The sequence below is a fragment of the Nanorana parkeri genome, unplaced genomic scaffold, assembly GCF_000935625.1.
Source record: "Nanorana parkeri isolate BGI_ZX_2015 unplaced genomic scaffold, ASM93562v1 scaffold1400, whole genome shotgun sequence".
Taxonomy (NCBI): Eukaryota; Metazoa; Chordata; class Amphibia; order Anura; family Dicroglossidae; genus Nanorana; species Nanorana parkeri.
In genome coordinates this window covers 383,284-396,713 of record NW_017307668.1, presented here as the reverse complement: position 1 = coordinate 396,713, position 13,430 = coordinate 383,284, and the positions used below count along the sequence as shown (strand labels likewise).

Here is a 13,430-nt window from a genome sequence, read left to right as displayed (position 1 = left end):
TGTGTGTGTGTGTGTGTGTGTGTGTGTGTGTGTGTGTTTGTCCTGGTAATGTCTCAATCAGAATATGCATGGGCAGATCCCATATCACCCTTAGCCATCTGAATGGCAGGACACAAATTTATACAAACTTATAAAAGTTTGACCATGTTAAGAACCTTCCAGTCATATTATCCGCATAAAGACCAACATAAATGCCACCAATTTTTATTAATATAGAGTACTATTAAAATACTAGTTCAATTCTACCTTTAGTACTTCAGATAATATATATAAAAATAAAATTTCTTATTAATGGTTTTCTATTTTTCAGTGAAATAGCTGAGGGGTGTAACCATGCCCAAACTGTAGTGCTAGTAGCTACAAATAACAAACAGTCTTGAGTACAATTTTTCTTTCCTTAAAATACCATCCAGTTGTACCTAATCAATCACCAACATATTCTAAAGCTGGCCATACACCTTACAATTATCTGCAGATTTTCTGTGGTCAGATGGAAAAGGTGCAAAGCTCCATCTACGCTAAACTGTGTGGATGGAGTAATCTCCACCTGGGCCAATCTGTTGCACTTTTTCCATCTGACCACAGAAAATCTGCAGATAATTGTAAGGTGTATGGGCACCTTAACAAAGGAAAACCCTTGATGGCAACACCTAAGTAGATTCCAACCCTCAGCATATTAGAAAATGAGAATACCTGCTTTCAAATGTACCTCTTTTTTATTTTAGGTCTTATATACGAGTATAAAGTCATTAACATTTAAATCTATCGCAGAATCATTTAATCTATTATGAAAAGCAAGAAGACCAAAAAAGAATGTGTGCTTTCAAAAATACTTTAATAAGATCAATGACACTGACCTGGATCCCCTCGAGAGCGGCACTAAATTGTAGAAATAATACACCAATGACAGAATGAGTTCACACACAACATCTGCCTCCTAGAAACCAAAAGATGAGAAACATACTAAGCATCAGTTATGACTATCCAATAGACAAGGTTAAAAGTTTCAGAGACACTGACTCATTGCTGTACCGTGTGTGCCACAGTAAAACCGTTCACGTAGCATATTGTTTATTGTTAAAAAACCCAAACTGTATCAGCAGATTTGCTTTGATTATAGTTATATCTGAACATGCATTAAAAGGCTGCTGCATTTTTTGTGCAATTAGGGAATATAGAAATCTAAGGTTTCATGTCCACGATGCTGAATAGTTCATTCATTTAAATACACACTGAAACCAGATAACTAGGAGGCTGGAGTGAATGGTGTACAACAAATATGACAGTACTTTCCAGTCACCTTGAAAATACAGAGGGCTGTTCAAACGTCTGAAAAGAAAAGTCAGGTGCAGATAGAAAGATATAATCCTATAAGAAGAGAATAACTATTGACAGAATATCTTTCAGGAAGTAATATGGAGAATTTTCCCCCTAAAGAATGGTATACTGTTTAAGATATGTTCTGGATCTCTATATTAATGTGCCATCATTGTAAGCCATAATACTAGATGTACAGGGTGCTAAAAAAAATGGCGGACAGCATGCCAGTGGGTGTGCCTGAAACATTAACAGCTTGCCACAGTATATATACTCTTTCTGGTGCCTTGAATAGCAGTTTGGTCTCAGAAAGTAACTTTTCTGTTTTAAAACACCTTTAAAGAGGACCTCAACTATGAAAGCTGTGCCCAGAAAAGGAAAGCAGTGGCCAAAAGGACTACAATCTGGTATTGTCAGTAGACTTCATGCAGCATATCTTTGACCATTACTGATTTAACATGCCATGCTTCACACTATGTATTTATTTGGTGGTGGCCATCTTGGTAGAGGCAGGACTTGGCTTTCTTATGTCAGACCTGCTTCCTACTGACTGGTGGCCTGATTACTGGTGACAAGGGTAGAAAGCACAGCTCCACAGAATGGATTAGGCAGAAGCAGGGAGATCCCTGCGCTGCAGATTTTTAGTAACAGATTCCTCTCCAGTAAGGAGAGCAGTGAGCAGCATTGTAGGGATATCACCGAATAACATACCAACAATCCTCAGACTAGTAGTCAGAAGTGCTTTAGATGATCTCACACTGCAAATATTTAGCTATAAGGCTTGTGGTATTTGTAAAATATACTTCCTCATATGGAGTTTCTATGTTCCAAACATATTTGTAATGTGTATTGTGCATGAAATTTTAATTTGTGTAAATAAAATGTGTTTTTTTTTTACGGGACGCATGTTTTCATCAACCTATCTGTACCTAAAAAGCCCTTAAAAATCCCTGGTATGGTTCTACGGCTGTCTCTGTTGGAGTGTGGTACTATAGCTGATCACTCTAGTTGATACTTGGATTTGGATAGCTATAAGGCTCATTGAACAGGAGTGCACTGTTATTTCCATGATTTCTCACAGATGAACCCCTATCAACTGCTCACAGAACCCGGAATAAAATAGGTTTCTTGACTGCTCTTATTATTAGCACTGAATTCCAAAATATGCATTAAATAAAAAATGAAAACCACTGATCCATTTAAAACTAGTAGAAAGGGCAGGACAATACATAAAACACAAAAAATAGACTAGCTGGAAAGTGTGCTGGTGAATTTTTGTATTTAAAATATAAAATTAAGATACACAAATGCTAAAACACAGAAGACACATTCTGGTTGCAACAAAAGCCTAGCAATATGCTATCTGGTCAGCCATTAGTGTGGTGTTTTACGTGTTGTTACCAGGTTGGCTTTATATGAAAATGAAAAGAAATGAACAAGCTAAAGCACCAGAACGATCTGTAGCATTCACTAAAGAAAAAAAGTATTGTTTTGAAATTGAAAATCAGGTTATTACTATATAGCTTATAATATATTATCATCTATCCTGGTGGTATCCAATTACATGGTCAATGCGCACAAGAATGGCAAGCTAAGCAGTTGTACCCTTTTGGATCACCCTGGATTCTGATATTGAAAATGTAGCCATTTCGAATCCTGTATGTCTCACTAGTATCTGGCATAGGATTTTTCATATCATCTCAAGCAGGGGCGTAACTAGAAATCACAGTGCCTCATAGCAAACTTTTGTATAGGGCCCCCCAAACTGCCCCTTTCCCCCAAAAACCTACCCCCAAACGACCATCTCCTTCTCTTCAGCTCTGCTCATGATGGTTCTGACATCAGCGCCAAAGAGATCTACTGCAGCTGATGATTTGATGACAACGGGGAGGAATGTGACTTGTTTGATTATAAATACAAGAGTATGTTCTTGGCACTCATTTGAACTGTAGAAACATCTTCAACATTACAGAACAAGTGCAGTTGAATGTGACTAACTACTACTAGCCATACCATGACCTGGATAAATAAGAGCCTTCAGACATCTTTGTTGCTGTGTCCCCACTAGAGAGATTTTAAATCACTTCATGTACCATCAAGAAGCAAGGAGAAATCATGCCAATGGGCCCAAATACTACAATAAAAAAAAACCTTGTAATGGGTCTTTCCCATCCCTAATCAGTCCATTATTAAAACATAATGCCCAGATTAAGGTTTGAAAAGGTGCAATAAGCTCTGTGGAGAGAAGGGTAGTAGATAAAAGGTTAGAATGTGTATTTACATAAAAGAGAACTATAGGGTAAGTGTTTTCCCCACAGTTCTCTTTGAGTCACGGGAGGAGGTTAGTATATGTCCTCCTGTGACCCTAAAGTTCAGTATATAGCAAGCTATTGCCCGCGATATACTGAGAGCACCGCAGCCGGGACCGATCCCAACTAGAGGCAGAGCCAGCTGTACCCGCCCCTCCCCCGTCTGTTCCTCCACTCAGCGCTGGAGGATTGGAGAGGGGAGGGGGGAATCCCTGCCGGTAACGGTGACTGACAGTCAGCCCTCTCTGCAGGGAGATGATTGGAAAGTGAGGGAGCAACGGTATGTGTTCGCTCACTTCCCGAATAGAGTCGACCTGTGACAGCTTCTTTGTCACAGGTCGGCTCTAACTACGAGGATGAGTGGAAATCACTCACCGCATAGTTCTCCTTTAATGAATGTGGACCATCTCCATGCAAATGGAAGGTGCGCTTTCCTGCCTTAAAAATAATTAACTTAAGAAAAAAGCTGCTTCTGGGAGGTGTAGGTGACAGCACTGTGCCTCACTGCTGCTTCCTCGGCACAAAAGGCTGGAGCGGGATTCAAGTGCTCAGCTATCCCAGGTGGTAGCAGTGAAGCACAGTGACGCCACACACACCTCAGAAGCTGGGACTAAGATGGTTTTTAATCTTTTTCAATAACATCATGTTCTTAAAGTGTAAATGAGACATTCACCTGGAAGGAACACACAATTGCCTATTTTTATCAAATCTCCTTAAAATATACTGGGGGGAATTTATCAAAACGGGGACAGATCTGGAACAGTTGCCCATGGCAACCAATCGGCATCTCTCTTCAGTTTGCTCAGGTAAGATTTGAAAATGAGACAAAGAAGCTGATTGGTTGTAGTGCAAATCTGCTACAGAATTTGTCTGCTCCAGTTTTGATAAATTCCCCCCATTGTATGTAAAGCAGTCCATTAAAAAAAATGCTATTAAAGAGTACATTTTTTTTATGACTCTGTAAACATCCTGACTAGTACACTACTGACCAAAGTTTGGGAAATAATCGTTTTGTGTAAACATACAATATGCATGGGGCTAACTAAACATACACATTAATTAAAACTTACTCCCAGCTCTGTGGAAAGTGCCAGAACTTTTCCCTTAGCAGTGAGATCCTTATAAAGAGACTCCATCTCTGCATGGTACAATTGTGTCCTCTCCTCTGTTGTTTGAGTCTCCACTGAGAACAATATGTTACCAATTCTGAAACAGACAGAACACAAAATTGTAAAGGGATATTTGTAGCTTTCCTTTTAAATGCATCAAACCAAAAAGGGCAAAGTAACACTTTAATAATTTATGTTTCCCAAACCAATACAGTGTTGCTAGTAAAAAAAAAAAAGTAAATACTGTATACTTACATGTAAGGCATTCACTCTCTGCTCATAGAACTCCAGCAGTAGTGATATTCTGCAGCTGTCAATCACAGTGCTGCTGTTTGTTCACCACAAGCCACTACTCCAGTCATTCAGTACACTTTTTTTTCCACGTACCAGCAATTGCTGTCTGAGCATGTAGGGCACTAGAGCTATGGACATATGGCTGATACTAAATTGAACTTTTCTTTGCACTGCACTAGAGGACACATGGAACCAACTTTTCTGTGTAATCTACATGTATTTTTTTTTACTGAAAATTTGGGTTCAATAAACAATTGTGCTATTGCACACATTTGTTTTATTCTACAGGGTCTATGCTTACAGGGAATATATAATTCTAGGAGGGTGGTTTATGTAATCTTCAGGCCTAAAATGTGCACTTTAAAATGTTTGCAAAAAACACAAAAATGGCTCTGATAGCGAAGGGGTTAAAAAGAGCCGCTAAAACAGGTAAGCATGTGAAAAAAAGCCTATTTGTATATTTCATCCTGAACATTATAGTACAAAATACATGAAAACACAACACATTCCCTTTAGGAAAGAATTCAAAGATAAGCAAGTAACCTCAGATTATGCCCTCTATACAAACCTGAATAACTATATTTTGGGTGAATGTCTAAAAGTCGAATATATACTTTGGAGACCTCAGTGTCTTGGTGGCCTTTACAAAATTAAACTCTTTTACATGCACACAAGTTTCTGTTCTATTATATGGGAACTTTATATAAGAAAAACTTAAATAAATAATTGAAACTTTCTCCTATGGGCATGTGTAACACGCCTGCAAAAGGCGTAACCGGCATACTGATGGATTCTGGTGGAGGAACAGGGGGTAGAACATGCTGGTAGCTAATATTGAAAGTTTAGCATATGGATTTGAAGTGTAACAGCCTCCAGGACCAATTCTGTACTGGCGTCATCTAATGTGGTTTCCTGGAAATTAGTTCAGGTTAAGGTGGTCATACTCAATATTCTAGAAAAGATTATTTCTATCCTGGCCAATTTTAGGCTGGGACGGGGTGGGGGGGCTTGTCACTGTCTATGGGCATTTTGGGACTAGTGCAGACCATCCAAGCGGACCAGTCCTGGTAGAGGATTCCATCATTGATTTTCCCAACCTTTCACTATTGTTCATGTACATATTCTGCTGATGAAAGGGTGCATATATCAGCCCATACTGTACATATTACAATCTGATCGCACAAGCTCTGTGAAAATGTTATCATATAGGGGCCAACCTAAATAATCCATACAATTTGTATCCACTTAGACAGGTTCCTACACTACATAGTTGTAGGTAGATCTGAAGTAGACTGTAACATGTATGGGCAACGTAAAGAATGGCAGATGATCAGCGAAATGTCTGCATTGTATGGCATGTTACAGCAAGGTAGATCTTATCATGCCCCATTTTTATATCTTTGCTTGAAAGATAATTTAGAAATACATATAGTGAGTAATGGTCTTTTGGAATCTAGCACATTAAAGAGCATTCGATCACTCATTTATGCAATTAGCTGGCCTGATTTACCTATGATGTAAAAAAAAAACTACTAGCAGTAATGATTTTAACATGCTATAAAAGAATGTATTGTGTCCCTTCCCAGTGAAGCAACAACACAGGATAAGAGACCATTAAAAGCATAATCCACCTTTCAGACCATGTTTCATGTTACTATATTTAGTGTAAAATGAAACATGGACACATACCCTAGCTCCCCATCCTCAACTGCCGCCATCTCACCACTTACCAGAATTTCTTCTCCTTGCAGGCCCTAATATCTGTATTTCTTAAAAGGAGCACAAATGTGATGGCGTCACCCCACATGCACATATTCAATTAAGCTGGCCATGCACTATGCAAAATTCACACGGTAGGTGCCGCTGTTAGTACCCTTTCGGCCGGCATCCCTCGATCAGCGGATCAAAGGAGCCGTTTGAAAAAACTTCGAATGAACAGAGTCGGCAGCCAATAAACCTTCAAAATACAACGAAGACAGCGGGAGATTCCTTGATCAATGCTCGCAAGGGTTGATAAAGGAATCTGTTATATCTTCTTCGCTCAGCCTGCAGGTTAAAAGAAAAAATATTACAGTGTATGGTCAGCTTTACTTCATTCAGCACCATAACCATGGTATGGACCTGGGGCTGCAGGAACAGTCTGTAGGACCCTGAGCATTACACCCACAATCCACTCATTACAATTGTTTTCCAGACAATCTACTATAGTAGCAGCTCTAAAAAGTACTTTATAATAATTAAAGTTTATACCATTAGATTTGACAAAAAATATTGTTGCTTAGAACGAGAACTTGCACGCACAGGACAACATTATAAAACTTAACAGTGATGTACATTAGCCCACAGCAACCAATAAGAAGTTAAGCATAGCTTTCAGATCAGTTTCAATGGCTAATTGCACTTTGCCTCTTTGAATGCAGGTCTCTGTTACTTATTCAGTCTCTATCGTGTAAGAAAAGTAAAATACTGAATGGCTTACTGGAAAGAAAAAAATGAATGCCTCTAAGAAGATAATAAAAAGGAGGTTCAGATACAGAAATGTGTTTCTTACTTATCTCCTGTTATAGTTATTGTGAATCCATCATATTCTTTCCCTTGATCTTTGAGGCTGGGAACTTTTGTGTTCACTGTGAACCCATCTCTTGTTTTGCTGTTTAACTGCTTTCAAAAAGTAAGATATAAGTATTATCAATTTATGGGATGAACAGGAAGATTATGTATATGTGTTTAAGAAAATCATTACTGTCTTGTATCTCTTTGTAGGCGGTGCTGGGCAAAGCCCAAATTAGGCAGCTGCACATTTTGCTGTAAGGCAAGCTGCTAAATGGTGTTAGGCCAAAGTATTCAACTCAAAATTAAAACACTAAATAGTCAGAAAAATAAAAATGACAAATTACATATAAAATGGCCTTTAAAATATTTAATTGTATCCCTTGGTACAGCTTAGGTGTTGCCAAATAAAAATTAGGTGGTAACAACATTATTGCAAAATGAATAATGTGCCAAATAGTTAAAAAAAAAACATTTTGACCTATTAACATATCAAACAGAAAAAGATTTGCAAAATAAAGTACTTTGGGGTTTCCTAGGATACTTTGCGAGGACTGTTACAAGGGTAGAAGAAGTGTGCATATGGCAGGTATCTACTATTTTCAACTAAACATTCCTGAAGATAGGCTTCCCTCAATATTGTTGCATTTGTAAACCTATGGTTGGGTTTTTCTAGTTTCACAAGACTAATAACAAATTCGTACATGTGACCTGTATATTCTAAAGGGATCTTACCTTCATGATTGGTAAAAGATCTTCTACCTTTTGAACATTCTCTAATGCCTCTTTGACATCCAATATACCTCTTGGATTGTTGGCACTGTTCAAGAAACACAAGAAACAGATCATTTCCATTATATAAAAAACCCATTTGTTCCTGCGCCGACACTAGAAATGGACTAAATAAGTCAATACTATCTACATGGTTGGTCATACACTGACTGATCTTCCCCTTAGCAGATTTAATGTCAAACGGACAGATGGTGAAAAGAATTAGGACCTGTGTAAAAAGGCGTTTCAACAGAATCAGCTTGACATGAGTCTGAAATGCTTCCAACATCATACTGAATTAATGGACCTGCAGCTGACCTCCTTCTGACCTGCATCAAGCCGATTTTGTAGCTGTGTATAAGGGTGCAAAACCTACTTGATGCGAACAAAACCCATTTGACAAGGATCCTTACTCAACACTAATAAACCTTTTCGCCTTCAGAATTAACCTGATGATGACTTGCTAACTTGGCCCCCTGCTGCTACTAAATTTGTATTCATTTTCGTAGTCATCCAGGTCATGAGTTATCTAGTGGTGGTACAAGAAACAGAGATGGTCTTGCTAATGACTTTTTAAAATGTTTCACCAATCCTCTAAATGAGTTGTCCAGTCCACTGGATGAGTGGTTTACACTTGTACATTTTTGTGCAGTAAAATGAATACATTTTACTGCATACGAATTGTAAATAGAAATCAAATTCATTTTATTTTGGCTAACTTGCATCTATATACTGCAGCTTATTGTGTTTTAACATTAATTACTGGATTTCTTTTTTTGTGCATTACGTAGGGCTAATGGAGTGAATGCTAACACACAAGAATGCATCTATCATGCAGTTTTGTGCATCATGGAAAATCTCTTTTCTGAATATTTACACCTCTGTGCAGCCATACACTAGGAGTTCAGCCTGCGGGGCTCAATGAAAAAAAAAAACCGCTTGATTCCCCCATTCATGCTAAACAATGTGGATAGGGGAATTTCCCTGCCGGGCTTTTGGATTCTGACAGCTGCGGGCGCTGGCTGTCAGAATACAATACTTGAACAGTGAATGCAGCCGATTGCTGCTTCTGAATTCACTGAATTAAGAAGCAGCATTCACTGAATTCCCTGCGGATTCACTGCTTCTGAATTCAGAGCAGCACTGCTATCCTCATGTAGGGTGAGCCTACTTGCACTACCATAGGATGAGAAAATCTTGCAGAGGGCGAGGCATTGCTGATTGACCAGCCTGTAGCATCTGGTCACACTTAGTACTGCCTACTACTGCCTGTGCTACTGAAACCCTCCCACTGCAGTGTCTGTGATGGGGAGCATGTGAGGCACAAATGGAAGGGGGTTTGGGTCAGTTAGGAAAGTTAAAGGAAGTATTGTTTTTTCTTTATAAGGTTTTTTTCGACACAGTAACTGGATTGGGAACTTCAGACTATCATAGCTGAGCCTTTAACTGTGCTTTAATATTAACCGATATTAGGACTGTAGCATGTCACATAAAACTTTAAATATTAAGAGTGTAATAAAATTCTAAAACAGGTCCCACAATAATACAAATTTACCTGTGAAATATAAGGATTCGTTCCTTTATAAAGCTTAAAATTTTCTCAAAATATTCCAAGTATCGCATGTTGATGACCTGACCTCTGCAAAATACATACACAAAAATAGTTAAGACTTCAGTTTACTTAGATAATGGGTACAGGCACAATTATATTAAACCTGATCTTCAGGATATGATCCACAAACCTCTTAATCTTCCCTATTATTTCCTTTACTCAAACTATGATTTTTTTTTTGCATTATATTTCAAATGCAGGAAAAATACTATAGTTACCTGTGATGTGATCACTGCCGATTTTCTTGCTAAGTGTCAAGCCTATGTGGGCAGCAACATTGTGGCGCTGATGTCATTTTCCTCCATCTCTCCACAGCTCACAAGGAACTACACATCCCATCTTGCAATGGGATGTGATTTTCCTGTGTGGGCGTTACTTCGGTGGGTGTGTGAGTGATGTCAGGGGGAGTAATGCCGTCCTCTGTGACTGCCCCAAATATCCTTATACCCATGTCTCTGGCTGCAAACACAACTGCCCACTGTACCTTTACACGCTGATGTGATTATGTCAGCCATATCCTCGAACAAACGGGAGGTGAGGGGACCAGTCCCCTGGACAGGAAATCAATAACATACCTCTGCCAAGCCTCTAAAAGGAAGGGAAGATATTTGGAGAATACTTGAAGGTAACTGGAACAAATATTATTGCTAGTAATATGAGTGTCTCAAGACTGGTGAAAATAGATTTAGCCTGGATTGAAGTTTAGAACATTAAACCTGATGTATGCAAAGACAAATAATGACAGTTTAATACTCTGTCTGCATTGAAATGCCGTCTTTATACATGGCGGATTTCTCGGAAAGCAAAAAAAATCAATTAAAAAACAGAACTAGCTACGTTTAGGCTGGCCATATACTAGTATGGGGGTTGGTGTAATTTAGGCCCCTTTTTAATAGCTGCCCTACTAGAGCTTTTATCCCCAGACTCAGCTAACATTCTAATAAAGCACATGCAACATAGAGGGCCAATTCCCTTTTTACAGAGTATAGTGAATGATTACCATTTTGTTTGCATATTGGAAGATCAATAAGAGCACAGAACAGCAAATCTGAGATTTGCAAGTCCTCTTAAGTGTTTTATTACTTAAACGTTAATTTCTACACACAGTGCTGTTCCAAATCTATCATGTCACTTGCACCTATACAGCTTTTCATACTGGCATTACCAGAGCCATTGCAGTCTGCTAAAATGTATTCCTCCCACCATAGAATTGTCAATATTTTGTAGTTTTACGGCCTTAAATTAAAATGGATTTAGACTTTTTAAATATACAGAAGTGCAGACGCCCTTAATGCAATGTGATGCTCATTTAGCAGGAACAGTAATTTTCCTTGTAGCAGTTACCTGATGAGGTTGATGTGGTTGTTGAAGCCCCTGATGAGACTCTGAGCCGGCATTTCATCTAACCATAGTACAGGCTGATCAGGATCTGCAATCCTATTAAAAAAGCAAAAACACACATTTTGACACCCCTATATAAAATTTATTTTTGAGTAGCAGGTAAAGCTCCCCCACTTGTCTCAGATTTTGATACTTCTACATGTAAAATAAAATCATGGAATCCTCAAACACACTGGCAGAGCACTGAAAGCAGAAAGTATGAAGACTCTGAAGAAAACTCAGATCTACTGGCAGATCTATTATTGCATTAAATCAGTCCTAAAAGTAAACCCGTCACAAACGTGGACAATTCAGATTGATTCTATTACTGAAAAAACATTTTTTTCTATGGTTTGTGATTATCTATGTACACTGGGGAAGACCTTGACATCCTTTTATTTCACTGTTGGCTGAAAACAATAGACGGGCTACAAAAATGACTGGTTGACAGAGACCATTTCATCTAGACTGCCTAGACTAGGAGACTGGGATTAGCAGATTTTACTTCTTGAAAGAAAGTAGTGGTCTTATATTTAAATAAATGTGCTTTTACATTACTGATTCATGTAAATGTTAGTGATAAATCCACTAAGTTTTTCTAGCACTGGCTTATTTCAAAGGAATGAACAAACAGTACTTGACAATATTTTCCAACAGCTTAAAATTACCTTCTCCATTTAACTGCAATGTCAAACATATCTCTCCACTGCATTAGTCTGGTTTTCCCATGAATTCGCACTTTTGAGTTTGTCCACGTCCTCTGCACAGCCTGCATGACTTCCAGAGCAGCCAGACCCATTGCTTAAAGGCAACATAAAAAAGAAGACAAGATAACTCAGGATTTGCCAGTAATGACACATGTAACAGAATTTGCACAGATCACAAACATATGGCTTAAACCTGAAATCCAGGCAGAAATGAGTGATAATGGAATATTGTTATAATTTTAGAGGTTATGAAAAGAGAAGGGACACTCTTACCATGCTGGATACCTCCCGCATCCTCATTCACCAAATTGAAAACAGTCCCTGTCTTTGCATGCATCCTTCAACCACCTTGGCACTGGACTGGATACTTAAAATAATTAAAAAATGCCCCATTAACCAGGCTCCTCCTCCGCTGCTAGTTTCCCAAACCCTGGTACTTGGAATACAAAACAAGGGCAAAATCTAAATGCCCATAGTCAAATAAACAGTAAAGCAGAGAAATAAAAACACCCGAATCAAAAGGAATGCTGGAAATAGAAATAAATCTGTCCACGCACCAGAAGTGACATCATGTGGTGCCAGCCATGTGTTCCAGGCTGTTTGCAGTACAATAAATGCACCAGAAAGACATGTGGAACACCAAAGGTTTACTAGGACATTGACCCGAGCCGGGTAAGAAAGCCCAAACCAACATCATTCACTTAAAGTCAGCCAGCTAAAGGTCTGCCCTTAACAGGACTTACATCTTGGAATCACTTTACCCTTCTAACAGTTTCTTGTTCCCCTCAGTTGAGTGCTCTCTCTGGGGTGTGCTGCCATGAGACATAGTAGGAAAGCCTTATATGCACCAAGAAACAGTAAAGTAATCAAAAACATTCAAGACTCATGTTGGCAGGCGTGTTTTCCTGCATATTACATGTTTATAGGTCATCAAAATCCAATAGGCTTTCACTGGAGAGTACAAATAGCAGGTCAGAGGGTGCGTTTGGCCTATTTTGCACTGTGCTGCTTTTCTTCAGACAGAGGGGGGGGGGGTTATCAAAACTGGAGCAGACAGAATCTGGAGCAGTTGCCCAAGGTAACCAATCAGCATCTCTCATCAGTTTGTTCAGGTAAGATTTGAAAATCTGACAGAGAGGCTGATTAGTCGCCGTGGAAATATGCTCCAGATTTTGTCTGCTCCAGTTTTGATGAATTCCCCCCAATCTGTGGTATTAATTATAATATAATAATGTGTTCAAATGGAAAACGCAGCGTTTGAGTACAATGGCCGCTGACATGAACCAAACAGCAACCAGAAGTTAGTTTTTTATGCTTTAAAAGCCTGGCTCATGTCATGAAACAAAAAAAAAACAAAAAAACAATTTTATATATATATATA

The 13,430-nt window shown here is 38.7% G+C and overlaps 1 protein-coding gene across 2 annotated transcripts in view; it reads right to left on the bottom strand.

Moving 5' to 3' along the window:
- The window catches only part of TTC13 (tetratricopeptide repeat domain 13), a 77,972-nt gene that overhangs the window by 10,324 nt on the left and 54,218 nt on the right, over window positions 1-13,430 (bottom strand). Inside the window, exons 14-20 of one of the 2 annotated variants that reach the window (XM_018569798.1) lie at window positions 12,011-12,143; window positions 11,307-11,399; window positions 9,906-9,989; window positions 8,315-8,399; window positions 7,581-7,690; window positions 4,697-4,832; window positions 858-937 (exon numbers count right to left, since the gene is read on the bottom strand). In XM_018569798.1, the coding sequence (XP_018425300.1) occupies window positions 858-937; window positions 4,697-4,832; window positions 7,581-7,690; window positions 8,315-8,399; window positions 9,906-9,989; window positions 11,307-11,399; window positions 12,011-12,143 (721 nt within the window). The remainder of the gene's footprint in view (window positions 1-857; window positions 938-4,696; window positions 4,833-7,580; window positions 7,691-8,314; window positions 8,400-9,905; window positions 9,990-11,306; window positions 11,400-12,010; window positions 12,144-13,430) is intronic. The other variant, XM_018569800.1, reaches the window with a different exon arrangement.